This window comes from Alternaria incomplexa (assembly GCF_024043165.1).
Source record: "Alternaria incomplexa strain BMP 0042 chromosome Unknown scaffold_21, whole genome shotgun sequence".
NCBI classification, from domain to species: Eukaryota; Fungi; Ascomycota; class Dothideomycetes; order Pleosporales; family Pleosporaceae; genus Alternaria; species Alternaria incomplexa.
Window position 1 is genome coordinate 272,954 of NW_026249870.1, and position 27,966 is coordinate 300,919.

Below are 27,966 nucleotides of genomic sequence, written 5' to 3' on the forward strand. Positions count from 1 at the left end.
ACCCAGTTGAAGTGGATCATAACAAATAACCACCAAGGCCTTCGACTCACGCTGATGCACCCGTTCCTCTTTCGCGCCGTTACCATCCTCACATTTCCCTGCTCGGAAACGGTTGTGACAGCCGCGAACTCGACTCGCTGCAGGGTCTGGTGCGTCATCTTCGCACCGTGCCCACGTGTAGCGGAAGGAAACATGCAGCCGCTGCGACCAAGACGACGAAAATCTTGCTAGAAAGGAGAGCTATGCGTGCTATGTAAGTAATCTGACACGTTTTGTATCCATACAGCGACGCCATGGCGATGGTACCGAAAAACTAGCGGAGCGATCTCCCGCGCCGGCGATCAGGATGCCGGGTCTAGATGGTGGCTAGTGACCACTAGTCGTGTCTCGAGACGGGAACCTGGCTTTCCTGGTCGAATCGAGAGGGTGAAGAGCAAGTGAACCGAGGAGAAGGTCCGTATTTTTGGCGCTGGGTCAGATCGTGGGTTCGGGGCAAGGAGTTGCTGCGATGAAGGTCCACTTTATGGACGGAAGAAACCGAGCAGATGCGCTGCAGTCCACGATTGGTACCGAACCAAGGTTTCTAGAATTCTGAGGTAATGTAGACCTCTCCACATAGGTACGAGAGTGCAAGCCCGCTCGCCTGGAGGCACTGCTGTTCTTCACTTCATGGAGATAACAAGATGTGAGATGATGATTTTGTACGATTATGCCTTGCGGTCAACTACTTGCGCACGCACTCGACTCCATCGTGTTCTTCATTGTATGCAGGCTGATCCACCCAAGTATCGCTAGTCTCCGACGGGTCCGATCGCTTGTTTCCAGAATGCGGCAGCTAGAACGCATTCAATTCAAGTCATGTCGTGATGCTTGTGTGGCCATGCTCGCTGAAGTTCCCTACCATACTTTGTCAAGGTCCTGGTCTATGCAATTGACTTCGACGCCCTTGGCGCGAATACAGCGCAGTACAGCGTCCTCCATGTCATCCTTTGGTCTGGAGAAGTCACCAATCACATCAAGCTTCCGTAACAGAGGGAAATCCGCCAAGGGGTACGGGACTGGTAGTGTGAAGTCGAAGGCAATTCCGTCGAAGACTAGACCCCTATCTACGCAGAGGAACGTGATACGAGCGCAGTTTGACTCTCCCATGATTGATGCGACATCGGAGAATGTATAGATAGCTACAGGGTATATCGTACATTCATTCCAGAAGATGGAGGTAGCTTCGTGGCGAATCTGCTGGCAGGTCGTGAGTACGTGGATTGGGCTCTCGTTCCGCCGGCCCCCCCCCCGGCCGTTCCAGTCCCAGTCTGGGTCTGTCGCCACTACTTCTACATCGAAGAAGACGTATGCGTAGATGCGGTTACGAAGCTCTCCAGGAAGACGCAAGAGAGGCGAGTTGAGGTGGTTGTCGCGCGTGCTAACATCGTCAGTGAGGAAACATACACAAGCCTTTCCAAGGTTGCTACTTACATCTCATCGACGTCTCGAGACGCGGAAGCGCTTGCGATGTCCTTGATGTCGGCGGCCATGTTGTCCTTGAAGAGGTTGTCTGTCGTGAAATTGCGGTGGTTCGCCTGCGTGAAATGATATGAGTCGACTGCGTGGAGTGAGAACAGAGGTGAGAGTAGTAAACAAAGTACCTAGGTATCGAGCAAACACTCTTTTGGTACTAGCTTGGCGCTAAGCGCCGTTTGCGCAGGCAACCCGTACCATTGTGGAAGGAGGGAGGGAGTAAGGCTATGACGTACCACCGGTAGACGCATCCCAGTCTGTAATAACGACAAGGCAATATCTAGAAATAAAACTGTACGAGTTGTGCTCTCTATATCTCTTCTTGCTATAAGGAACAAACATCTGTTACATATATAACTCTGTGAGTAAGCATCAGAAATCGATGAATCACATCTACGAAGCGCTCACACATTCTTCTCACATCAACAAACACTACTCCAGCTTCCCTGACTGTTTTCACCCTTTCCCCCTCATCTATCCAGGCGTTTCCAAAACCCAATTATATCATCCTACGTATATCCACGACTATTCCCGTATGACTTACACCTTAGATGTGCTGAGGAGGTGGGATCTACAAGCTGAACACTGTTGTATCGCGAGAAAATGAACAAGGAGTGCGCTATGGGAGTAGGAAAATTACGACTATGGGGGTTAAGAAGTACGAAGAGGAGTGTCGAGAAGTTATGAGGCAGATGAATTGGGTGATACAGTCAAGAGCACCACGATGTGGCTTGTCGATCGAAAACATCGGTTGAGAGGACCACAAGAGCTTTGTCACAGCACCAAACCAAGACCAACAGCAACATCAACATACAAATATAACGTTCATTGATACGGAGAAGCTGTAATCATACTCCGCTAATGCTACATCCCACATCCCATCGCTAAAAGTAATAGAAAGCCAACAGACAGTCTTTTCGAATACATTCTATTACAACGTATAGTGTTGCCGCAGCGCCGTGAGCATGAAAGTGGTATCGTGGAAAACAAGCAAAAAACAACAAAGAACCGTTGTGGCGCCGTTTGTAGATCCCGCCGGTAGTAATCGTTCGTGTGAAGCCTTTTGAACGCCAGGAAACCGGATGATGGGAAGAACAAAGGAAGAAGGAGGTAGATGTGATGTGGGGGAGATGCGTATGTGTGGGCGAATGTGGGTGTTATTGCGGAAGCGACTGATGACAGCCATGCGTATCCTGCCCCGCATCCAGCTTCTCACCCGTCCGCATACTCGTAGGAACAGAAGCATCTTTCTCAGCGTTCGAAGCCACTTGCCGCGACTGCGATTGCGACACTGACGATGGCATCGCACTCCCATCAGTAGACGTCGAGCGCTGCGACCCATCCTCCATCACATAAGCAATCGGCCCCCAAATGCGCCAATGAAGCAGTATAATATGTGTAACCCGGTTGGCGAGATCAGTCAATTTCGCCGTCTCAGGATGTAAATGCGCAAAAGCAAACGTATCGGCGATGTTCGGTCGAGACAATGATGGGAGAGGCGGCATGGAGGGAGATATAGAGACGAGGGCGTTGAAGAGTTCGATGGGCGAAGATGTGCTGTGGCGATCGACGTTGACGAGGATTTGGGGGAGGAGCGACGCTTCGAGGCGGGAGGCGTGCCAGGAAGATCTACGCACGAATAGAGTGCGCAGGTGTTGGTTGGCTTCGGCCATGTGGTCGAAGCTGCAGGAGGGGGTTTGGCCGGCGAGGTGCGAGGCCTGGCGGAGGATTTCTAGGGAGAGGGCTTCCGAGTTGAGCATCCATTGTTGGGGACCGTGACCTACGGCTTCGCCCATGATGGCGGAAAGGGCGGTGCGGAGTTGCTGACCGATGGCAAGGGTCATGGAGCCTTGGTAGCCTAGCTGTCGGGCGAGTTGTGTGTACATCTCCATGCAAACTTCAAACATGACGAGATCGTCAACCTCGGCCTTGAGTGATGCTAGGCGATCATGGTCTAGGAAGAAGGTATCGGGAAAGTCGCTCCGCCCGTCTCGGCCGAATGTGATTGCTGTTACCGCGCGAGTGAAGACCTCTAGCTCAAAATATGGGCCAGCTCGGGGTCGTGGCGAGCACTGGGGGCCGAACTCATCAACGGCGTCAGTGAACCAGGTTTGTGCCGTGTTGATGTTGACTCTTGCCCTACCATGGACAAGTCTGTCGAGATGGTAGTGCTTCTCAAAGTTGACGCTGTCCTCGATCAGAAGCGTCTTCAGATTCCTGATCTGGTGGTTCGCAACGTCCTACATGGGTTAGCTTGAGCACATATCACATCCATCAGGCAACTTACGAGTTTCATGGCCTCCAGAATGCCGAACAGCTTCCTCAGACCTTCAACGATCTTTTCGAGATTGCGGTCCGTCTCGCCCAGTCGTGTGCAAGTGACCATCTCGTCGACCAGGATGTCGCGCATGGGCGCGCAGTGCTCCTTGAGTAGTTGCGCCATCCACTCCGACAAGCGTCCTAGATCGCACACACCCCGCTCGATAGCCTGCATCAACATAGGAACATCGAGATGCTCGTCCACTCTGGAATGGTCGCGATCGGGTACCAGGCTCTTGAGAACATCGCGGACGTTCTGGAACAAGATCGGTATCCGCCGTTGCGCATATGGTGTGAAAGCTTCGACTTGAATCGGTGACAGGGGTGGTGTGCCGTGGAACATGCGGTTGTATAGTACTAGTTCGGCGATCAACGCTCCCCAGTACTTGTCCGCTACTCTCTCCTTCTCTTGTCCCTTGACGCCATCGACGTTCGGTCTGAAGCTGAGGTCTCTGTCGAAGTTGACGTCATGCCGTAACTTGATGTTGGTGATGATGCTCTGAATGTCCAGCTCGCTCAACGACTGTTTGGTGACTGGCGGTAGATCTAATGCTTCGAGGAAGTTCTCTGCCAGCTCCTCGCCAGACTGTTCTACCCCCGTCTCTCCAGGCATCATAACTCGTAGATATCCTGCGAGTTCTTCTGGGATGGTGGAGTGATAGAGTGATAACGTTCGTGCTGGACTTCCATCTCTTGATCTAACCTCGACAACCGCATGCCGTGGTCCTGACGCGGTCTCTTCCATCTGTCCATCCAGGCACGTCGTAGAGCTGTGCCATGACGTGGAAGCGCTTCTGTCGTCGACATCCATGGCCGACCGTGAAGCAAAGCCAGGTCCGAAAGAGGAAGCTGTATTGACAGGCTTGGTCGGCTGGGAACGCATCTCCTTCCGCCGACGGATGCTCCCGCAGTTCTGCTGCATGGTGGGCCGGGTTCTCATAAGATGACGTAGGTAGGGTGTACGACGACGGTTGAAAGCGGGAAGGTGTCGAGCGCGCGAGTGTGCGTAATGGCGACGAGGAAGCCTGGGGAAGCGAAGGCTCAAGAAAAGCGCATGGGGTTGCTACAAGCGCCAACTACCACTCGTTAGCTTACAAACTATCCAAGACAGAGCGGTTTGTAAGACACAAGCCAGAAACGTGTTCATAGACTGTTTGACGCAGCGACGGGTGGCCGCTGGAACGAACGAGATAGCTCCCGAGTCAGACAAGCACGAAGACGCGGGATCGTGCTTAGCAAGTCGTACCTTTTTGCATGTGCCCTCGTTGGATACCAGATCAATAGGATCTCTTGTATGCCAGTCGAGGCTTATCTCATAGCAAGCAGGACAGAGTGGTCATTCGCGATGATGACAAAAACAGAAGAGTGACGATGCGAAGCGTGAAGAGACGGCTTCGTAGGAAAACCACTTTGCTGCAAAAGCAAAGTGCAACAGCGCGGAACGAGCAAAAAAACAGAGAGACAGACAGGAAGGGGTACTACTGGATGGAGTAGTAGTAGAGTTGCGACAGGGCGTGCGAGTGCTGCAAGGTGACGCTGCGGAAATCAAACAACGTTTGTGTCGTTGTGGGTGGTTGTGCAAGGTCGGAGGCTGAGGTTAGGTGCGAGCGGGTGCCCTTGCATTCTTGTTTAAAAGACGGGCACAGACCTGTGACTACGTCGTGGATTATGCTCTGACCATATCTTAAATGTGCAATCCAATACTTTGGGACGTGGGAGGCGATCGCCACAGAACGACCGACGGCGTTAGGGCGTTCCGTAGGGGACCTCGGGCGTGTCTGGTGAGCGTGAAGCTGCAACGCGTGTCATCCCAGCGGCGACTGCACACCGCTAGTCAGCAGCGACAGCAATTAACAGACCTCAGACGGTAAACGCGGAGCCGCAGTAGCGCTGTCTCGCTCGCCAGACACGGTATCCGACGATGTCGTGAGGGAGCAGAATGCAGCAGATGTGCAGGCCCAGCACGCCGAGACCGCGTGCAGCCACCCGTGATTGGCTGCAGCACCGGGGAGCGCATCACGGCCGCCTCACTTATTGAAAGTAGGGCGAGCATTTGGCATCCGCGCTGCTATCCGGGGGGATGAAAAGAAAATCCGGTCCCAGTCCTGTGTCGCTGTCCTCGACGCGACTGACCCAGTCTGACCGGACGCTGCATGCAGCACACATCCATGGATTGCGATGGCAAGCAGACGCGTCGCACGTCGTGTCCAGCTTCTAGACATCCGACCCACCGACGTCAGTCGTGTTCCTGGCCCCTTCGATGCCATCATGAGTCGTCCACAAGTGCGATCGTCGGACGTCCTGGCGTGCGGGCGCGGGATCCAAAGGCGACTGAAACGCAACCGCTTCATCTAGCAGCCTTGCCGCTCCGACAAACTGCCGAGTGCCCAAGGACCGACTCGTTCAGAAGACCTGTCCGGTTCGTGTGTCGCAGATCGTGATGGGCAAAAGCAGAGCAGCCTCTCATGGTATGACAGATAAGCGACGGCTGGTGACGGGCGGACAACGGAGGGGCTGCTAGTAAGGAGGGCCCTGGGCGTGGAGAGGGCTGGTCGTATATCACATCGCGGGTGTGAGGCGATCTATACCGCGTGCAGCGAGTCTGGGTGGGACCAAGAGCATCTAGAAAAACGGGAGCATGGAGGGCCCCATTTATCTATAATATAGTAGGGCTGGAGACGCCGGTGTGGTTCTGAGGCAGAACCGCGCCTGCTGCTGCGCTTAGGAAGTCGCGATGTCACACGATGCGCTCTCGTTGGATCGGACTAATTATCCCTCTCGCCCGGCGCACGCTGAGTGGTTGTCGCTCTGATGGTCGAAGGACTTGAACATGTTCGCAGACGTCCTCCGCCCGTCGTGTGGTGTTTTGTTGATAATGCAGGTCCCGACGTAAGCGCAGGGAAGGCTCGTTGGTGTCGTATCCAGGAAGATCATTTCGCCATCGTCAGGCACCACTCCAAAGTGCCGAACAGCCATCATGCCTCACTTCGACTCTACATCCCGGTCCAGTCACGTCGACACGTAAACCTCGCAACCCCGCGTTGCGTTGCGATTATGAAGGGAAAAGTTTCTCAACAGCGACAACGTGTCGTCTTGCGTCAGCTTCACTACGACAACACAGTGATTAGAAACGACGAGGCAAGCCACTTCATGGGGTATTCATGGGATATCCACGGACATGTTTCTCTTTGTGAGGGTATTCTTGCTCATCTTTGAAGAGTTTTCAGTTTGACAAAACATCGAGAAACTAGGTGTATTGCGATCATCCCGTCCCCAATGGACAACTCCAATAACGAGCATGAGATACGATCACGCCATAGTCTGGATCAGATGTGCGTACTCTTCTTTCGTAGGTTTCTAGGGTATTTCCCGCTTCAGTAACGAGCGCGAAACAAGATCATGCCCCAGATCTGAGTTAACGGTGCACACTTTTCCTTCGTCGTCTCCCAAAAGTTGCCACTTCAGTGATCAGTGCGAGACAAGACTGAGCTCGGCATGAGTCAACGGCGCGTACCATACTATCTTTTGTTCGAGAATCTTTCCATACGTAGGATCTATCGTCCTAACCACCCTTAGGCTTTTCCTGTCCTCTACCTCTATGAATCTACCCGCCCTATCGCATCTCCCTCGTCCACTCCGCCTCATTTCTTCTCACTCCTCCCGCCTGACAAATCTTCCATCACATCCCCGAAGACATCCAATCCACCTCACTCCACCCTCTCAAGACCCCCAACCACCGTATCTCCCCTTGTTATACTGATCTACCCCCCTCGCATACCCTTCTCTCCTCCCCCTAACCCTCTCCTCCCTCACGCCCTCCCTCGCACACTGCCTACACCAGCTACACTCACCCTCAACCCACATCGTCTGGCTCAATCTCGCGCCAACCGGACACGCTCGAATGGGGTTGAGCGAGCGGGCGTAGGGACACAGGCGGATGTAAGGAGAGCAGGGGGCTGGAGGACAGGCGCAATGAGGGTGAGTTGTGAAGGTTATGATACACATGGGGTAGAGTGAGACAGCTTTCTGCTTTGACTGAGCCCGGGACTTTTGGCTGTTGGACGTTGGTGCGTGATACTCCGTATGGATGATGCTTTTGTGTTGGTTCGTATACGTATACACCACGATCTCTTCAAGACTCCGTATCGACCGTACGTGTGATGACTCCTCCTTCTCCGTCCGTCCGTGTGTACTACGACTCTAATGCTGGTCTTTAATCGTAGATGAGATCATATGAGATGGGAACTCAATCTCGGGGTTAGCGTATGCCACTCTCACTCAAGTTGGGTACATATCTTCTCCATGTATATGCTCGCATAGCAATCCACTTTCTTTCAACACTGCCACAATACTTCACCTCAATCAAAGATACGCGAAAGAACAAGCCAACAATTGTCTGGTGTAACAAGCACAGCACACCACTCGTTTGGCCAGTTCCCAATCATTGTCGTTTGACCCCAACAACGACAGCGACAGCAGAGCAGGCATTATAGGTTTTTTGCCAGCTTTCATCGGAAAGGTAGGCGCAGTACCCAGGTATCGATCCATCGTAGGTGGGCATTTCAAGCTCTATGGCAAACTAGCATAGATCAGATAAAAATAGAAATCAAGTTCAGTAACACAGGGCAAAGCGGAAGAGGGGCGCAGTAAACAGCTCACGACAAGAGAAATAAGTATTATGATAATGTACGTTTTTCATCGTGCAACGGCTTTCCCACCTAGCCACGTATACACATTCCGACGGTCGCTCAAGCTATGTGGTGCTTGCTTGCTAGGTCAGAAGGAAACGTCGACAGGACTACCGCTTCAGGCAGACGTTTGCCTTCGCTTTGAAAGCCCTACTACAGGTACCGATTCACAGCATCCTAAGCCGCAGTATCCATAGCCGGCTCACTCTTCGTCTGTTTACCCGTACGACCACGGGTGACTTCCTGCTGCTGCTCTCCTTTATGTTGTTGGGGACTCCTAGCTTCCTGTTCGTCGGAGCTGTCGTCGATGGGGGATTGCGGGCGGCTGTCGTTTAGGTTGCGGCGGGAGCGTGCCATCTAAGTATCTTGTTAGTGAACCATGTTCTCAATTCTTCTCGTCCGCGTATTTGCGATTATGCAGGGTTATGAAGGGATATGATAACGTACCCAAGACCTCACACCACCAATCAACCCCAAATTATACCCAGCCGCAAACTCGCTACTCTCCCTCGTGTTATTCGCCCTCGGAATATCCAGATGGCTCAATCGCGAAATCGCAGAAGGAGAACGAGCAACGGTCGCTGCTTCCATGGTTTCCGCCTGCGACTGCTCGCGCGTGGGTGTGCGGGCAGGACTGGCAGGGCGGCTCGATTGCCAGAATTGGCGGAAGTCTTTGCTGAGTTCCTGGCCGGTTGTTGTCCAGTTTGCTTTGATGCTGTCGCGGAGCTCGGCCATGGTGCGCTTGACGTCGAGCTCGTTCTTCTTGAGCCAGGAGACGTTGAGTTCTTTGCGGGAAGTGCCGCGTTTGAGTTGGCGGTCGATGTATTGGTCGTAGTCGCGGACGATTCTGGGATGTGTTAGTATAGGCAGGAGGAATTGAGTTGGCGGACTTACTTTGTGATGATACCTGTTGTGCTGAGACCCTCAGTTCTTTGGGTGACGAGGAACATGCCTCGCTCCTTGATCGGGCCGTAGATATCGTCACCCTCGTCTGCGCCGTAGGGGAGGTCGTCGTGGGCGACGTAGTCAATGTTGTGCTTCAACAGAAACTCGGCGGTCACGATCCACGGACAGTCCTCAATGACCTCGTCGACCCATTTGCAATGGCGCACGCTCTCAGCACGCTCCCTCGCCGACAATACGGTAAGACCCTTGCGCTTATGTGTCTCCTTGTTACCGGTAACGCCAACTATAAGCTGGACGTTGGGGAAGGCCGTCTTGGCCTGCTGGAGGGCGCGCATATGGCCGATGTGGAAGAGGTCGAAAACACCGTCTGCGTATATCCTGACCGGGCGTCCCTCGGGCGGCGGGTTCGTCTTGTAGCCTACTGGGTCGACGAGACCAGCTTTGGGCGGAGGCTCCATGCGCATGCTGCCAGCCTCACCACCCTCGCCGTGGTCGTCACCGGCGAGCGATGACGTGCGCCGGCTCTTCTTGCTCGCGCGCTCATCCTCGTCGGTATCCTCGTCGCCGTGGGCGCTCTTAACGCGGACCCGCTTGGTGGTGGTGCCATTAGCATCGGCCTGGCGCTCCTTCTTGGACGCGACGGCCTGGAGAACAGGGTCCTCGGCACCCTCGTCCGAGGCGTCGCGCGATGAGGGCTGCACAGCGTCCATGGCGTCTTTCTTGACCGAAGATACAGTGGTGGACCGCTTTCGTTTTGGCGGCATAGGCGTGGGGTCGAGGCAATTACGGACAATTACGCTGCACGTGCAAACTCAAAAACTATGTTGAGAGGGCGGAGTGGGTTGTAGGTGGGAGAGTAGGAGTAGGCGTCGGGTGCGCAATGCCCAGATATGGGGGAACACGCGGGTGATAACGGTCGAGGTCGGGGGAATTATGCGCAAGCGCCAATTAGATGGGTGAGGAGGAAGTGACGACGGCCTTGCACAGCATCGCAGACGCACACAGCAGAGACGGTGAGACAGTAGATACAGTAGATAGACGGTGACGGCGTGGCTAGTATAATGTTGGACACGCGTAGATTGCGTCTAGCTGCCGTCCGTAAATTCTCGCGCTTCCTTGAATCCTGATCTGATCGGCACCTTGGCATGACGCCAGTCCGCCCAACGCTCCCTGCGCCACAGGCTCTTGACGCGAGCGGACTGGATGAGCGCTTCAACATGGCCCACGTGTGGCATTTCCCATCCTGATTCCTCGCATTTGCATCATTCGCATGTGACAGGGGCCTGCCAACTTCTGGACCCTTTGCCTGATCTGAGAACGTGTCATCTACCTTTATTCGTGAGTATCCAGCTGTTGAGGTCAGTTTGCGCTGAATTGGAGAAACGGTGATTCGCATATTTGGTTGTTGAGCTCAAGTCGCGCCGAAACGAATGTCGTAATAGTCATAATCAAAAACATGAACACAGAAGGAGCAGAGCATTGAAGCCATAGCATTGAAGCTAGAGTTCTATAGTTTGGATAGCAGGTCTATTAGCATCAGTGTATACACTCTCACATGCTACACTCATGCGCTCGACGCATCAACCGCATCCAACACCCAAACCCTAACCTCCCCATCATCCCCCGTAGTCAAAACCACTTCTTCATCCTCCGTCCTCCTCCCCTTATCCGCCCTCTTCGCCCAACAAACATGATTAATTTCAAAGACATCATGACCAGAAAACAGTTCCGCAACAACCACCCACTCCGTCAATCCCTGTGCCTGCGCACCATCAACATCCATCTCATCACCACCAGCCTGCCCCCTCCACCTCTCCTTATAAACAATAACCTTCCCATCGCTACCCGCACTAACAATCATACCCGTCCTCCGACTCCAAGAAACCGAGTAGATAGCGCGTTCGTGAACCCGTGGCAGAACAGCGTCTTGATACCACTCCTCATCGATAGCCGCCGAGCGAATGATACTAGGGACGCCCGTCTTGTTACTCGCGTTGTCATCCCCTTCTTTCGCTTTCCGGCGCCATATCCGTACCGTGCAGTCGTCTGAGCACGTCGCGAGTCGCGGTCCCGATCGTTCCAACTCCGTGATATATTCCGATCGTTGCTGTTCTGATAGTGTTGTGTTTGATGTGTTAGTGGCATCTTTCCTCCAATCCCTCCCCGCCATCCCACTCCCCTCAAACTCCGCCCACCAAACCGTCTTCGCATGCCCCTCAATCAACGCAACCTGCACCCAATCATCCGCATCCTCCTTGTACAACCTCACTGTATCATCGTAGCTCGTGCTGACCAGCAAATCTTCTTCCGGGTGCCATGCCACGCTCTTGACATCGCCGTCGTGTTCCTGCAGCACAGCCACAGTCTCAAAGTTATCGTCTTCGAGTTCTTCCCATATCCACACGCTCTTGTCGCGGGAGCACGTCGCTAGGTATTGGCCAGAGGGACTCCAGGCTAGGCATTTGATTTCGGATTCGTGGCCGTCGAGGATGCAGGAGAATTGGTAGTCGTCTGCTTCGTCGCGTTCGTTGTCGGAGTCGTCTTCTGCGCCGCCGAAGCGTCTTGACGTGAAATCATTCTCCATTCCACCACTACCGCCGTTTTCTTCCCTCCGCCATATCCCGGCACTAGAATCGAAACTACCAGTCGCCAACACGCTCTGCCCGCGTGTATTCGGTTTCCAGGATACAGTCCGCACGCTGCGCTTATGCCCACCGGTTATAGAATGTAGCAGCGTGAAGGAGGTTAGGCTGTAGACGCGGACGCTGCGGTCGGAACAGGCAGTTGCGACGATAGGGAGGGAGGGATGCGGCGCGGATTGCCAGGTTCGCGAGTTGGAGGGTGGTGTGAGGGTTGCGAGGGGGGTGAGTTTGTGGGTTGGTGTGGTGGTGGTGGTGGTGGTGGTGGTGGTGGGCGAAGACATTGTGGAGGGGCCGCGACGGCGGGCTGGTCGCGACGGGTGGAAGGCGATTGCGGCAGGTGGTCGAGGGTTCCAATGGGATCAGGAATGGATATATGCTGTAAGAGGGCGTGCGCATTAGCTGATCTTTGGTAGTGGCTTGCAGCCGGAGTTGAGTCAATGTTTTTGGGGCAGTTCGCGCGTGGGGCATAGAAAGTTCAGATGAGCGTTATTCGCCAAGCCTCCCACCATTGCGGGTCGGTCTGCGTTATCGGACCCTTGCACATGTGCTCTATCCAGTTCTTGTTCTTGTTTGACTAGATCTTCTTTATTCTTCTTTTTACATAATATACATATTACAAGCTTTACACTTTTCGCTCGAAGCCTTGAAGCAGCCAGTAGCCCGCAAAACCAACAAACGCCTATCCCACGAATCGTGAATGTCCCTCGTGTCATCGCATGTCATTATGAAGGGTATTCCAATGCCATCAACCTCAACGCCAGAAATGCTGCGAAAGAAACAATTGTTGAAAAGACACCATCCCACTGATGAACCGCGTCTACTTCCGGATACCGTGGTAGCCTGGTGGGCGAATCGCGTGCGGGTCACGGAACGCAGTCGTAATCGACATGAGCCGGTCTGCCAACGTCTGTTGCTCCGTCTCCGCCATACCAACATTGGCGCGGACACCAAGATCATGCAGCTCTACATTCGCACCCGCCTTGGTCTCATCCACATGGATGTTCTGGGTCGAAGTGACCATGATGCCTCCCCATGGATGCGACGAAGGCTCAGCTTGAGAATGCGTGGTGCAGTTCACCAGACCCTTCTCCGAACACGTGTCTGCTTGCTGCCAGCTCAGCTCCGTTGAATTCGATCGCTTCGAACGTAAACCTCGAGTCCATCTGCCGCCGCGGCTGCTGGGTGGCATCTTCGCAATGGAGGGTGCGCGTCGGAGGCTGCTAAACTCCTTGTGGTTCTTTTGCGCCAATATCGCGTGGTCGGCGCATCCTGGCTGTGACCTCAGGTATGTTTGGAAAAAGGAAAGGGGAATCGTCTTCAGTGTCAGGCTTTGCAGCGACTGAACGTAAATCTCCTTGATGCCGCAGAAGGCAAAAAGCGTGGCCTGACTGGACTCGGTCTGACCGTGCATCATGTCAATCTGCTGCGATGAGAATACTGAACGATGAAGAGTTTCTTCGGGACAGTCTCGCAGAAGTTCCATGATCCTGTTGCGGAACTTGTCGAGAAAAAGATCGTCCTCCGAGTCGGTCGCGGTCCGCTTGTTGATGCGCACCAAACAGTCATCCAGACTGCAACCGTTGAAGGTCGTGAGGATGTTCAGCTGCCGACTGTCCAGCTCGTCGCTGCTCAGCTTCACCATCGGGATGCGGCCAGGTGTAGCTCGCGGCACGATGACGTCTAGGCCTCTCATACCGGGCTTGGGCTGTACGAGGAAAGATCCGATGTAGGTTCCTTTCTTGGGAAGGGATAGCTGCCTCTCACTGAAAGCTTGTAGGCGTCCAACGAGGTTCTCGAGATCATCGCGCGGTATTTGCAGGCTGCGGGCCAGGTGATCGCTGACCTGCTCGACACTCGCGAATCCGTATCCAAGGTTGTGTAGCCGATGTGCCTCGATGGTGTCGACCTTCTTTGTAAGTACAAGCATCTGACCTCTTCCGAATAGGATGGGGTTGACCGCTCCAGTTTCTAGGTCCTTTGTCGCTACGTCTGCAGCCACGATCGTCTTGTTACCGTAGTTGCCTGTCCAGATTGCGCGGTTCATCACCGTACCCGTTGTCAAGACCTCCTCATAAAGATTTCCAAGATTCTGCAGGCTCGTGTCGAGTGTCTGCGCAATCTCGTGCGCTGTGACGCAGAACAGCTCCCGGAATGTAGCCGAGTAGCTGATATCGTCATCGGCTTCCATGGACGATCGGCTGTTGCTTCCGTGAGTAGGCGCTTGGAGGTATCCTGTCGCTTGTAGATGCTCTCGCATCGTCGGGATGAGATCGGAAATGCCGGTCCAGTTGCGCGATACCCTGAAGATCCACTGGAACACAGGATGCGATGTGTTGAATTCGTCGTCAAATGTTCTTTGGTGGAACTGGTGGGTGATTGTCTGACATGGCATCAGTCCGCTTTGACTGACGAGCAGCCGTCCTTCCGGATCGAATGTGGCAATGGCAAGAACGACCTGTTGAGCTCTGTTCTTTTCCAATCGACGTTGACGCTGCTTGATGAAGCCGAGAAGGAAGCATACAGCACACGCGCTCAGGCACTGGTTCTCGATTAGCGATGCGCTCCGTTCGTAAAGTGGGTGACTTACGAGGCAAAGAGAGATGATGAGATTTGTGTTCCTTTCTTGGCCAGGTCCATCGTGGTAGCCACGGATCTCATACCAGGTACCAGCTGCGGCAGTCCAATGCATCCCGCAGACGGCCAAAGCGAGTACGACGGCCACAATGATTCGTCGCCAGACGTTGTTCATCCAATGCTTGTTCCAGTGGAAGAAGAGACTGAAAGAGATGAGACAAGCGCCCACAGCAATTGATGCAGCTCCAACGACGTGTGGCCAGCTTAGGATGATGTGATAGTTGGTAGTGCCGTTGTTTCCCAGGTAATGCATTTCTGTGACAGCCGCTCCTCCACAGACACCGCATACGCCCAGTGATGCGAACCGAACGAGAGATCCTTTGCTTCCCTTGTAGAACTTATCCGCAGCCGATAGTCCCAGGAACATGACGACCACCGGGAGGACAGCCGATACAGCGGTGTAAGTCGAACTGTAGTAGAGTTGAATCTCTTCTTCTCCGTCACCGAGCACGATCGCCCTGTTGCCGACGAAATGCATACACCAGATAGCCACCAGTCCGAACGAAACTGCGCAGCCTCCTACTTGTACCCTAAAATGGTGTTAGTGGTTGTCGTACAGCAATGTAAGCTCAGAACATACCACGACCGCCATCCTGCTCCTGAAACTCTCCGATGTAGCAACTCTACAGTCGTGAAAGCACCGATTAGGCTAACGATGTATGAACCCACAATGAGTGCAGGGAGAAACGATATCGCGGGCCTGCTCCCCAGCGGGTACTTGACCTCGATCGCCGGGTTCAACATTGCGAAGCAGTTGTTGACTAAGGGTGTTGAGATGTGTAGTACTCTTGTAAGGCTGATAATGCGCCTCACATGTACTTCTCAAGCTGTGAAACCTGCGCTCTGCTCGTTAGTTATGTTTGTTGCATTGTGTCAACGAGAGAGATTACTCACTACCTACGTTTACAGAAGAGGAGTGAAGTGAGATGAAGTCAGCAGAGCGGAACCGCACCGGTATAATCGCCCTGGATGTGTTTCTTGGATGAAGCTCGTCACAGTCAAGTGGTTTGCATCATACACCGCAGATCGACGCAGGAAGGCGATTTCGGTGTTTCGTTTTGAGGATCCAAGTAAGGAGGTGACCAGCGTCTTGTAAGCTAATGTCTTTTCGGGGTCCAATCGCGCGTATGCGGAGAGATGTGTATATGTAGGTTCTACTCGCAGCAGTCAAAACTTAGAAGTCGATCGGAGGGGTAGCCGCTGAAAAGAGGGTTCTGCGCGTTTGTACCTGAACTCGCGCCGGTGGGTAGTGTTCCCTTCTAGACGTCCGCTGAAGTGGAGGACATAGTTTGCGCCTGATTAGTCTGGTGCGGGAGGCATGACAGCGACACCCCGTCGCACGAAGTCTCCACACTCGTCTGCTGGGACCGATCACATAGCTCCGCCCTCTCCATGCCGAGATGCCCATGGCGCCAATCCAGTTTTCCACGCCACAGCTCTGGCCCCTTCATGCAAACGACCTTGATACGGCTTGGGCCTATTAGCCTAGGTGTAGTGGCTTCGCGGCGTGGCCTCGAGTAATTTCAAAGTTCACGAATCCCGTTCGGCCTGACCTTCTAGCCACTCGCGCAGCGAACGCGGCCCGCTAGTCATGCATCTGTCCCCAACAGGCCGTCGTCTCCTGCTGTGTTACAAACGTGGCTGATGGATCTCCGAAGGACCGTGCTTTCCCTACGGATACGCGCGAGCGTAGAATCGTGAGCGGGATGTGAAATGCAAGCGACAAATACTGACCGCGGACTGCACGGCCAGAGGCGAGTGTCATGCGGCCTAGATTGGGGCCAGATGTCATCGCGAAGCTAGCGTGCAGACTCAACTCTGGTACCTTGGCCGACTGATCCCGGGTATTAGGACATATGATACGGGTGGTAATTTGAGTTCATTCAGAACGCCAACACGGCAACGAGGGCGTCTCCGCGGGGAGGAAGCTGCCGCTGATGAAGCGTGATTTGGCCAGGATGGGCATGTCGCACACGCTCTGGGCATGTTCCGCATATCCAGAGCATCGGTACAACAACCATTAATCGACTGAAACATTGTCGGTCTCCACCATGATGTAAGGTGATGGATCTTCGCAAGGCACCTTCTCGACCCGAAGCGCCCTGTCATTTCAATGGTTCTGCGCAAGCGACGAACGCCGCGCTTCAAGGCCTCGATTGTAGGGACTGCCGTGCCGTGTATATCAAAGAGGACTATACCATTAGCATGACAACAGCCAGCCATGTTCAAACCCAGGAGGCGGCTGCGAAATGCAAAGCTTTCAACCCGATGGCCCGTTCGAGTGGTAGACTCGGAAGAGCCGACTTGACATGTGTCGCCATGCTCGCAAACCTGCCGTTGGTACGACGGCACATAACAGTAGTGAGGTGGAGACTGAGCGTGCTTTCCTCCGATCGCAGATTCTCAGGACGTGGCAAGGCCTGTGCCCGATAGCCGAAATTGATCACCTCCCGTGCAGCTGGTGGGGCGCGAATCACGTTCAGAGAAGACGTCGACGTTGGAGAGCGTACAACAGCTGCAGAACAATGTCATGCCGTCTCGCAGCTCTCGCAGGCATGTTACACGAAGAGCCGCTGACCTCCGACATACAGCAGCCGCTTTCGCTATGCCGGCTGCTGAGTATATGGTAACTTTCGTGAGTGTTTGCATTCCGAAACAAAACTTGGTTCGCTTAGTGCAACCTCGGCAGTGGAGGACGCGAATCATTGGACATCGGCAACGTTGAGTGACAGGAAAGTTTGGGCGGACTTGTTTACGCCACGCGGTTCACTCCGGAAATACGAACAAGACCAGTCCGCCTGGTGCAGAAGGGGTTCTGGTAGTCGAAATTTCTACGAGTCCGCGCCACGGCAGTTGGATCGGAGGTGAGCAATCGTTCTGTGGAGGCGCACGCCGTCAGGGACCAACGCGAGATGTACAGGTCCTTTTCCTGTTGAGTGCAGGACCTGCAGGATGATGTGCAGCTTTAGCCACCAGCCAAGCAATCCTAGAGCGCAGGAGGACTCCGGAGTAAGGAAGGCTTTCTATGTACACGATTCATGCTTCGAAGAAACCGCCACAACCTCGCAACACGAAGGGCGTTCCTGGAAGCCGTGATCTACCTACACGTGCATCACCCCATTGCTGACTCGATGGATGGTCGACGATAGGCCCATGGGGTGATTGTTCCCAAAGTCGACCCATATGCTATCGTAGAACCGGTGGCAGAATGCAGGAATGCAGGGTAGTTCCGTGAGGCTCAATAACAGAGCCGACTATGAAAAGCCACATTTAGAGTAACCGGATATAAATATCTTCGGAGCCATACCAACGACCACGTGATGCTGCCCTTCCTCAATGAAACGGCTGTTAGCTCGCTTCGGCCGAAAATCTATACAGCCGAAACTCTATCCTGTAACAACGATGCTAGTGAGCTGAAGTCCAAGTGCGACCCCTTTGTGTCTAAGAGACTAGCAGCAGATACTCGGTATGATCAACGTCACCTTCAGCTGACATTTGATGTAAAAATTCTTGCTCGGCGTTCGCCTGCTGTTGCGACGGATGTTGTAAAGCCTGAGATGACGAGGCACACGACTGCTGAACATACATGTCAGGTGTAAAGAGTGGATATGTAGCTGGGCTGCCGGGCGTATGAAGCTGTTCATTTGTTGGACACGTTGTGGCCGATGTTGCATTTGGGGAATGCAAGTCGAGGAGCAGGTCGTCATCATCGCGAACATCGAAGAGCAAGCCTGGGCTGTCAAGAGATCGCCCTTGTTGTTGGGTCGCTTGGGGACCCGCTGTCAATGCCGACTCATTCTCGAAACACTCGTGCAGGCCGTCAGCCTGGAATGATGTAGTGGGCTGAGTATGCTGCCAGGCTTGTTCCTCTTCCGCGAGCATGTCGTCAGAGTCTGGCTGGGCTTGTTGAACGATAGATGCCACACACGGTTTGATCGGAGCCATGGGCTTATCCATAAGACTTCTTTGGGACTGTACCCATAGATGGCTTGCGATGGCTGACTCGGCTTCAGCGGCCTCATAGTCAGCGTCGGGTAGTGTGGGATCTAAGCGACCTGGCGAGGCTTGCAGCGCAACCGTCTTCAAGTCCTTTATCTTGTCTCTTAACGAGATGGATGCTGCCTTTACACCCCCGATCCGTCGGATGGAACAAGCGATGGTAGGTAGGAGATGAGCTCTTTGGGACAATGCCTGCTTGTGGGTCAGCACTGTGCATAGGATGAGAAACATCTTTCTCTTACGACTATGTATCCGGTCTTCCATATCGCAGGAGCAACGTCGGCTAGCCCTAGGCGGAAAGTGTTCGCTTTGGCCTTCAGTCCAATCGGGGCCTTGCTGAGAGTACCAGAAATCGACAAACGCAACGCTCCATCGACCATGCTGGCAATCTCTATCTGTTCTGGCAATTTATGATTCGTGCGGGACTTTCGCCGCACCGAAGGGTCGTTTGTCGGTCGATTGCGCCTTCGTTTCGATGTTTCGGCCAGTTCAAGTGATACTGCTTGAGTCGATACCACACCCTCTGTAGCTGGTCGTTTCCGTTTCCCGTACGCTGGAGCCTTCGGAGCAGTTGACGTGCGATCAATATGTCCAGCAGGCGATAAATCCTCGAGTTCAATCTCGTACAGAAGTGCATCAGAGTCCTCTTCTTCTGGAGTCGCTACCTTTCGCTCACCCGGGGACGAAGTCGTTCGTTTCACCGCGGGCCTCCTACGCGGGCTTGCCTCCAGGATGTCCATGTGAATGCGTACAGACTGAAGTGAGACTGACGAGATTCCCTTGGGCGGTTGAATGTCTACTGCTGGAACATCCGAAAAGATTCGGTGACGCTTCTTCCCTTCTTGCAGACCCGTGATTGAGGCATGATTGATGTCCAGAAGAATGGCCTCGGGATCCGCTGCGACGTCTGATCGATGCGTAGGCTTCAATGTTAGCTGATCCCAGACCTGTGATCTGTCAATGCCATCCTAATGTAAGATCGATCGTGCTTACTGGCGCATGAAGAACAGCATTTGAGAGATCTTGCAATTGCGCCTGAGGCAAGGGCTCATCGCGTAGACTAAGCTTGATTTCCATGTGCATGTCATGTCCACGGCTCACCCATACAGTTCCAGACGTCAAAGCGTCCAGGCATTCGGCTGATGTTAGCTGCTGTAGATAAGTTGCATCCTGTTTTGGTGAGATGGTGATCAATGTGGTGAGCCAAAGCTCGTAATCAGTGGCAGGCGAGCTGAGCACTGCGCGCCCGAGCTCAATTGATCTCGACATTATCGTCCAACCAGACTCTGGTCTGTGGAGGAGGCGAAGGCAGCGACATGGGCATTGCAGAGCTTGGTGGAGCGACGGGGTCTGAGATTGTGATGTATCGTTATCGGTGCCAAGAGATGGGTTCGGCAAGCACCCTGAGGGTTGTTGCTTCCTCGCGGGCTCGCGGGTCCTGCAACTTCCACCTCGCGTCGCAACATGAGGAGCCTCACCACCAACGCGCTTCGGCGCGTCAGTCAAGCTGCATTGCTCCAAAACGCCATTTGCAGGTCTCCGGTAGCGGTCGCGGGCTCAATTGGTCGAAGACATCTTCATTGCAGCCCCTCGCGACGCACCGATGGCGTATTTCGAGAGCTCACGTCGATGCGTGTGCGCACCCCATGGATAGAAGCCTTGCGCCAACAGCAGTCAGAGGGGAAACAACCTACGGAGCCCTCAGGAAAGCCCGAAGTACCCAAAGATCGCAAGCTAACAGGGAAACGTATGAGCGAGAGCTACCATTCGGTTGTACTCCCGCTGGCTCAGGACCCATGGATCCTCGACACGTATCTTAACGCCTCAGGGCATATACGGCTCGGAACCATCTTCATGGATCTCGATGCTCTCTCTGGCATCATTGCGTAAGCGTTCAACAGCTACGCGTAGTAGCTGACCTGGTCTGAATGCTGCAACAGGTACAAGCATACCGGAGACGACGTGACTACTGTTACGGCTAGCTGCGACCGCATTACCATTCACTCCCCACTGACCGAGATATGCGATCTAGAACTATCTGGCCGCGTGACCTATGCGACTGGCAGAAGCAGTCTGGAGATCACGATGCAGGTAGCGAAAGCACCTAAGAAAGGCGAGCAGGCCAAAGACGAGGACGTTTTGATCAACTGCACCTTCACCATGGTCTCCTTAGATCCGCGCACCAAGAAGTAAAGATGCTAGTAGTGGGTAGGCATTCCGGCAGCTGACTGATCTCTAGGCCCGTAAACGTCAATCCTCTAATCGTCGAGACGCCTGAAGAGAAACGCCTGTATGCTCTAGGTGAGCGTAACTCGAAAGTGCGAAAGGAGCGCCGGGATACCTCTTTGCTCAAGCACACGCCGAATGACCTCGAAAGCGACCTCATACACGCCTTCTGGCAAAAGCAGTTGCAGTATCATGGTTAGTCCCATCGCTACCACTACTCATCGCCCAACTAACACTCGCAGACCCCTACGATGACCTACGCAAACCCGATAACGTTGTCTTTATGGATGCGACGCGTCTCCAGACCGCCACAATCATGCAACCGCAATACCGCAATCGCCATCACTTCATGATCTTCGGTGGTTTCCTCCTCAAGCAGACCTTCGAACTCGCTTTCACCGCCGCCGCAGCCTTCGCACACGCGCGCCCGACCTTTGTCTCCCTCGACCCTTCCACGTTCCAGAACCCGGTGCCCGTCGGTAGCATACTGTACCTCACGGCTACGGTCGTATACACGGACCCACCGCTAATCGGCGCACCCGACGAAAAGGTCGACGATCAAGCCGAATATACACGAGTGCAAATTAGGATTGACTCAAAGGTGCGAGATGTGGAGCATGGCCACAGCAAGCCGACAGGGCAGTTCAACTACACGTTCACGGTACCGAAGAACATTAGGGTCATGCCAAGGACCTACCAGGAGTTCATGATGTATATTGATGCAAGGAGGCGAGCTGAGCAGGTCAAGCGGACACTGGAGGAAGGATACGGTGTCAGCCCGAAGACGGCAGAGGATAGTCTGACAGAGTGAGGACTGGATGACACATTACAGGCATGAACAAGGCAGATGGAAGCATGGGTCATTGCTATACAGCATGCGATCAGTAGTATATGCTGTAATTAAGCTTATAAGAACAGTATCCAACAGATTGACCAAGGTCCCAATAAATCCGAACGCCTAATCCAAGAAACCCCAATCGAACAAAGCTCATAAGCCGGTGAATGCGCCTGCGTGCGCCGATAAGCCAAATCATACAATGAAAAGGTATAGCGCGTTCAATACAGGCCGAAAACGTGAAAAGGAAAGTACCGCGTGGGATTGATGCAGCATGCAGCATGCACGAGGCTGACTGCACAGGACGTGCATCAACAAGGCGGTGAGCCTCATTCGACCAATAACCCCAAATGCGCACGCGTGCCATCAAAACGCTATGCGCAGTCAAGTCCGCAACGTGTTAATCGCCCTGCAGGACAAGTCAGCTCAATGCCGTATCCCATCGGACGTGTATTCCGTCTCCGCGCTCTCCACTCCACTCCACTGGGGACACTCACCCTGCATACCCGCTTGTCTTCCCCGTCAGCCGAAAGGTGACGTGAAGCGCATCCATCCAATCTTCCACTCTACAGTTCATCCAACTCAAACTCCAACGCCACATCTTCTGAACAGTCTGTGCAGTAGTAATTCGAGAAGCCGCCGCATTCGATCTTCATCTTGGAACACATGTCGATGGACCAGGCGTCGTAGGAGTAGCCGGAGAGGAGGCGCGAGGAGCAGACTTCGATGCTGTTGGCCCTGGGGAGGTATTAGTTGCGGTTGAGGGTTGGGAAGGGGAGGGAAGGAAGGGAAGGGCGTACCAGATGTAGTAATCGTGGTTACAGTAATACCACGAGTATGTGTAGGAGCACATCTTGAATCTAACACCAGGTTGTTCGTGGGAATTGGTTGGACAGGTATTTGCACTTGGATATGCTTGCCGGCGGAACGATGGCTGTCTGGATAGTTGTTGTTGTGTGTAACGATGCTATACATATACACGTTAGCTGACCGCTTCTTCCCCTGTAGATCTCCCTTGCGTTCGTGGGTTGTGCTTCCGCGGAACATGGAGTGTAGATTCTAGACCCTGCATTGTAGTCGTGGCTCCAACGGAGCTGTATGTGGGTTCTATTGTTTGCTTGGTACTCACCTTTAGGTGTGTTACTCCCGAAAAGGAAACCTCGATTGTAAGTCTTGGAGATGTGCTCGTGCCTTCTTCGTATCTTGCTTCAAGTCCACGCTGATGGTGTCCACAACAGCTTTGATTCAGTATAAGATGGGTGAAAGGAGCTCTCGAAGGATGTCTCCGCGTCTTTATGCTCATCACTTCTGACTCCTACCAGGAGCTTGGGCCGACGGCTCATTGCAGATACGCCGATATGCTTCATGGCCTTCCCCCGGATTAGCTGATAAGACGAGGCGAGGCGGTGCTTTCCAACCAATCCAGCCAACCACACGTTCGTGTCATCCAAGATGGGAAGCCGAGCCGGGGGATAGATCCATGGCCCATGCTCGAGGTTCGGCTACTCTGAGGTCGCGTGGAGAAGGCGGTGGAGGTTCAAGCATGTCAGATCAATGTGGTTTCAGCCCTTGGCCTGCTTCTTGCATTGCCATGCGGGGTTGAAAGTGATGTCTACTATCTGATGGCTAGTAGATTGAGTAGCTTCACAGCTCGAGTAGAGTATCTGAGGATAGCGAGCGCGAAGGTGTGTCAAGAGACCCCAGACTTTCCTTCTCGCCGACGACCGGTTGGACCCTGCGTCTGCGGGACCTGACCTGCATGCAGGGACCTCAGTCTAGCCGGATCGGTCAGCTTCACTTCTCATTGGACAAGGCAGACCGGAACGAGCAGATGTAACGGCCTTCGGCTTCGAGATAACGATAGTAAAGCTGTTGAAGATGGATTACATGACTGTCATGTAGCTTTTTGAAAGGCTGCTGAGTGAGAAGGGTGCGATTGCGATGTCTCTGATGACCACGTGCCGAGACGTGTGACCAAGATGGAAATAAAGACGATTGAAGATCATACCTAGATACAAGCCGAACTTCTTCACAGAGACTTTCACGCGATCTTCATCCCCTCCCGCGTGTTTGATATTCGCAAAACTACATCCAGATCGTTGCTCGTTGCGGCATCGATCAAAGGCCTCCTGCTTCGGTGAAGTCGGTGGTCTTATCGGCTAGCGTGCGATAACCGACAAGGCCTGGGGTGTCGCCATCGCGCAGTCTTCCAGCTTCCAAGGTTCTTCAGCATCGCGAAATGAAGTCAGCCTTGAACATATCCAGGGCTGCGCTGCGATGCCGACACTGACCGTGTCCATGCTCCCTCATCACGTGTCGAACCAGCCCCAACGCGCCCTCGATCTCGGTCTCGGTCGTCTTTTCTCAAAACCCGCCGGTCTCGCCAAGCAACATCCAGGAAATCGCCCCGTCTTTCTAGTCGCAGACAAGACGGGGCATCGCATCGTCATCAAATCCGGCGCCCCGATGGCTGTCGGGCCTGTCGCACCGCAATGCCGAAGGGTTTCGATGGTTTTCGACGTGTATTGCCTGTCTGGGCAATGTTGAGGTCTTGGTCTGACGGTGGTGTCGCATGTCGGGCGGCCGACCCCGAAATTTCACGGGCGTCGGCGGTGTTGGAGGGCCACCGTCGGCCGACGGGCATGAGACGTCGTCCTACTCCTATGTACAGTGCTTCCATCATGTCCCGGGACTTTGACACTGCCAGCTCCGACCTTCTTAGCATCTAGTCACGTCGCCTCATCGTTCCTGCCGCGGTCGGTCTTCTGCCCAGCTAATCTCACACCAGAGACCCAAATGATCGCTGAAATGCGCATTTGACCCCCGTTCTGCTACGTCGGCCGACGTCTCTGCGCCGTAGGGTTCCATTTCGCTCGTTTGCAGGACGCGCATGGCTGATGGGCTAAGCTTCAACAGAGCGACTTTGTCCAACCGGTTTGGTGGGAAAGACTGTTCACCGTACACGCCCCAAGTATGGCCTGAATCATTCGGATGAAGCTCTGCCCACGCATCCGCAAGACCATTGTTACTGACAAGGTCGTCATCTTCCGGAAGAATGGAATTGAAGTCACCGGCGATAATCCCTCGGCCAGCCGCCCTGAGGTACGACGCGCAGATGGAGACTTGACGCGGCCTCATCGACGGATTGATTGGCAAAGAATCCAAGTGGACGTTGATGAGTCGGACACGGGTGGACCCTTTACCGGAGGTGTGCTTGCTCTGAGAGTTGAGGACCAGATCGCAGCACAGCGCGTCGCGTCCGAAACGACTAGGTAATGCGACCCTTCAGATTGTGCCCAGCTGGATACCATGGGTGACTACCCAGGGCTTGGATACCAATGTGATGCTGATGAACTTTTGGTTTCCAAACGCCGAGGCATTGACATCGCTTATGTACCAGTTCTGCTGTGTCCAGGAATCTTCAAGCAGTGCTGTAAGACCTTCTCTTGATACCTCTTGCAGGAAAACAACGTCTGCAGCGCCTGTAGTCTCGATGGCGCGCAGTAATGCAGACATACGAGTCTTTGATACAGGTGCATCGGCGTTTACGTTCCAACTCACGAGGCGGAATGAGCCCGCCCATTGGTGTTTGATGCCAAGCTGAGTGGCTTCGTCGCTGGCAAATGAAACCCACTGGTCTTGGTCAAAGACATGCCACTTCTGGAAGTTAGGTGTTGCGGCAGCTGCTGGTAAAGGTGTTTGTTGCCACCATGATTGGAGGCGGGTGTGCATTTGCGATAGCATGGTGAGGTCGTATGTGTTGTTATTGCGGTAGGGAGTGAAGCGCAGAAGGATGGCTTTTTGGTCGTTTGTATAGTGGCGGGGTAAGGTCACACCGTGGTTGTCGTCGAAGTAGGAAAGGGCAAAGCGAGTCGGTAGTTTACAAGTTATGCGGGCGAAATTTGAAGAAGCTGTTGCAACGTATTGGTGTTGGCTGATATGAGTTAGCGTTGACGTTGTACCAAGGTTGACGCTTCAGCGAGAAGGCAACCGCTTACCTATCCGCGGTTGCGTCGCTCTTAGTCGCGGGATGCTAGGCAGTATGCCCTCATTTTAATTGAGCTACAAGGTGTGTAGTTGCCTGCTCTAAGGATGTGAATGTGGATACGGCTGACATCTTATAGGCGTGGACCAGGCAGCTAATGTAATGGGTGCTGGCTTTTCCTTCGAAATTCGGCTGCGAATGGTCTTTATATGTGTATTTTGATTAAGTAGCTATTAGGTATAGTGAAATATATTGGTACACATGTGACTGTCTGAAACTAATCTAAGAAAGCTGTTCTGGCATGAAGTCTTCGTCGGAGTATTGATATGTAGGGGCGTCAGATCGCGACGCCCTCTTGAAGTCGCAATTTTTGCAAGCTTCTTGAATGTTGTGTTGGATGTTTCTGTGGTGATTTCTGTATAAATCCGTGCTGGTGTAAGTACCTGTTCCACATTTGTGTCTGAGCAACACTTTGCGGAACCATGTCAGACGTTCGTGGACTTGGTCCATACCAGGCATTGTCAACGTAGACTTGATCGCAGCGTACAGATCCCATTGAGGATCTGACACAATCCAGAGTAGGATATCATTGTCGGCATTTCGTAATCCCGGATAGAAGGTCTTTTCTCTTTCTTTCACTTTTACATAAAAGGGGGTTTCCCAAGCTTGCTCTCGTCGTCTGCTGTCCCAAAAAACGGTTACCATTTTCACGAGATGTTGGATTACCCATGTAGCGTCGACCTCTTCAGATGCTCGATTCGTGATATAGGCGCATATTCCAGTGGACTTCTCTGCTGTGTTTATGATCGCTGCTGCGTTTATGAAAACACAGTCCTGGGTAGAGTCTGAGATACAATAGGGCTTTACGGTAAGAGAATGGATAGCCTTCGTGTATCGAAAACATGGTGCGTAAGTTTTGCGAAGTACCGCTCGTGGGTTTTCGCAAGTGCGCTTGATGAATTCATCCAGTCTTCTTGCCCAGGGCGCGACCTCGCTGTCACTGTGGAAGCTGAGGACGACACGACCATCCAGTTTTTCTTGTTCAGATGCGGTGGCACAAAGCACGTTAGTCTGGTCGCTAGCGTAACGCCGAAAGTAGCTCTCGGGACTTGAAGCCCAGGCTTCACGTAGCTTGAACTCGACTTCGTCGGCGCGAACATCTAGCTCTTTCTGCGCTAATATGTCTTTCATCTTCCACCTGTCCTGGGCGACCGACTCAGTGAGCGCAATATACGTCAATTCTCGAATGGGTGCACCGTCACTGTCCTTGCGGTATCGCACATAAAGCGAAACCAAGATCTTCTGCTCCGGAAAATCTTGGACGTCCTTGCTGTCTTGGAGGCCGGTCCATGCTTGCTCGATGATCCTGAGTCCCTGGGCGCTTGATAAGAAGAACCAACAGCGGCTCGCATGAACCGTTCTCAATCTTTCCCAGCCCGCGCCCATGAAGTTTTTCTTAGCATCATCATCGGTTTCGGTGATATACAGTCCTCGTACTCGTGACTCGTACTTGGCGCTGTCCCAGACCCTGATATCGATATGATCTCCAGTGCTCTTAAAGAGGGGTTCGAAAGAAGGCACAATAGTGGAGTTTATCGCATCGAAGGCTGGTTTCGCAAGCATCTCAGCCGTTCCAGCTCTGCTGATAGCAGCCAAAGGTCCATCGCCAATCCGAGAGTTTGCATAACCAGTCCTTGAGAGGATATCGGGGTCTGCGGTGACTGTGTAGGATGATTGCTGACCTTTGTCTACTACAGACTTCAGTTGTCTAATGATGTTGGGCCGGTAGATATCACGCGCCCAATCAACGATATAGTCCATAATTAGAACCAATTGGAGTGCTGCATCGTGGTCGGTGATACTCCCTTGCCACAGAAGGATTACTTTCTACCGAGACGTTAGTAAAGCTATTGGAAAAGTCATGTATCAACCTACGTAAGAAGGCAGACTGTCTGGACTGGACTTTGTGACGTAACATCCGTATACCTTCCACTCTTCTCCTCTGTACGCAAGAAACCAAGATAGCGGGCCTCCAGGTACCTTCATCTTGTTGTCCGGGTCATCTTGGAGTTGGAGCTGTAGGTACAGATGATTTCGTATCGGTACTGCCGTTTGCGTCTCGATGTATTTCCAATTGCTTCCGCCTTTGTGGCTCTTGGCTTCCATCGCTAGGAAAGGGTATATCGATGTTTCTTCACGACTATCTGGATTGCAGCT

At 53.3% G+C, this 27,966-nt stretch overlaps 8 protein-coding genes across 8 annotated transcripts; 1 reads left to right on the forward strand and 7 right to left on the reverse strand.

Moving 5' to 3' along the window:
* Window positions 1-897: 897 nt before the first annotated feature.
* Window positions 898-1,532, reverse strand: J4E90_010359 (uncharacterized protein; the record flags this gene model as incomplete). The annotated part of the gene is made up of 2 exons (XM_051439872.1): window positions 898-1,420; window positions 1,474-1,532. The coding sequence occupies 2 exons, from the start codon at window positions 1,530-1,532 to the stop codon at window positions 898-900; spliced, it is 582 nt and encodes a 193-aa protein (XP_051286299.1).
* A 1,140-nt stretch (window positions 1,533-2,672) lies between these two features.
* J4E90_010360 (uncharacterized protein) lies at window positions 2,673-4,756 on the reverse strand (the record flags this gene model as incomplete). Its single annotated transcript, XM_051439873.1, has 2 exons — window positions 2,673-3,755; window positions 3,803-4,756. The coding sequence occupies 2 exons, from the start codon at window positions 4,754-4,756 to the stop codon at window positions 2,673-2,675; spliced, it is 2,037 nt and encodes a 678-aa protein (XP_051286300.1).
* Window positions 4,757-8,699: 3,943 nt separating this feature from the next.
* J4E90_010361 (uncharacterized protein) lies at window positions 8,700-10,192 on the reverse strand (the record flags this gene model as incomplete). The annotated part of the gene is made up of 3 exons (XM_051439874.1): window positions 8,700-8,879; window positions 8,970-9,369; window positions 9,417-10,192. The coding sequence occupies 3 exons, from the start codon at window positions 10,190-10,192 to the stop codon at window positions 8,700-8,702; spliced, it is 1,356 nt and encodes a 451-aa protein (XP_051286301.1).
* Window positions 10,193-10,992: 800 nt separating this feature from the next.
* CIA1 (Cytosolic iron-sulfur protein assembly protein) lies at window positions 10,993-12,351 on the reverse strand (the record flags this gene model as incomplete). The annotated part of the gene is made up of 1 exon (XM_051439875.1): window positions 10,993-12,351. The coding sequence occupies one exon, from the start codon at window positions 12,349-12,351 to the stop codon at window positions 10,993-10,995; it is 1,359 nt and encodes a 452-aa protein (XP_051286302.1).
* Window positions 12,352-12,887: 536 nt separating this feature from the next.
* J4E90_010363 (uncharacterized protein) lies at window positions 12,888-15,296 on the reverse strand (the record flags this gene model as incomplete). Its single annotated transcript, XM_051439876.1, is given in 3 exon segments — window positions 12,888-15,211; window positions 15,228-15,234; window positions 15,291-15,296. 3 exon segments carry the CDS (start codon window positions 15,294-15,296, stop codon window positions 12,888-12,890), a joined length of 2,337 nt encoding a protein of 778 aa, XP_051286303.1.
* Window positions 15,297-20,332: 5,036 nt separating this feature from the next.
* On the forward strand, window positions 20,333-21,740 carry J4E90_010364 (uncharacterized protein; the record flags this gene model as incomplete). The annotated part of the gene is made up of 4 exons (XM_051439877.1): window positions 20,333-20,589; window positions 20,644-20,892; window positions 20,943-21,124; window positions 21,172-21,740. 4 exons carry the CDS (start codon window positions 20,333-20,335, stop codon window positions 21,738-21,740), a joined length of 1,257 nt encoding a protein of 418 aa, XP_051286304.1.
* Window positions 21,741-22,330: 590 nt separating this feature from the next.
* Window positions 22,331-22,617, reverse strand: J4E90_010365 (uncharacterized protein; the record flags this gene model as incomplete). Its single annotated transcript, XM_051439878.1, has 2 exons — window positions 22,331-22,502; window positions 22,565-22,617. The coding sequence occupies 2 exons, from the start codon at window positions 22,615-22,617 to the stop codon at window positions 22,331-22,333; spliced, it is 225 nt and encodes a 74-aa protein (XP_051286305.1).
* A 2,432-nt stretch (window positions 22,618-25,049) lies between these two features.
* J4E90_010366 (uncharacterized protein) lies at window positions 25,050-27,795 on the reverse strand (the record flags this gene model as incomplete). The annotated part of the gene is made up of 3 exons (XM_051439879.1): window positions 25,050-25,675; window positions 26,193-27,636; window positions 27,790-27,795. 3 exons carry the CDS (start codon window positions 27,793-27,795, stop codon window positions 25,050-25,052), a joined length of 2,076 nt encoding a protein of 691 aa, XP_051286306.1.
* Window positions 27,796-27,966: the final 171 nt, after the last annotated feature.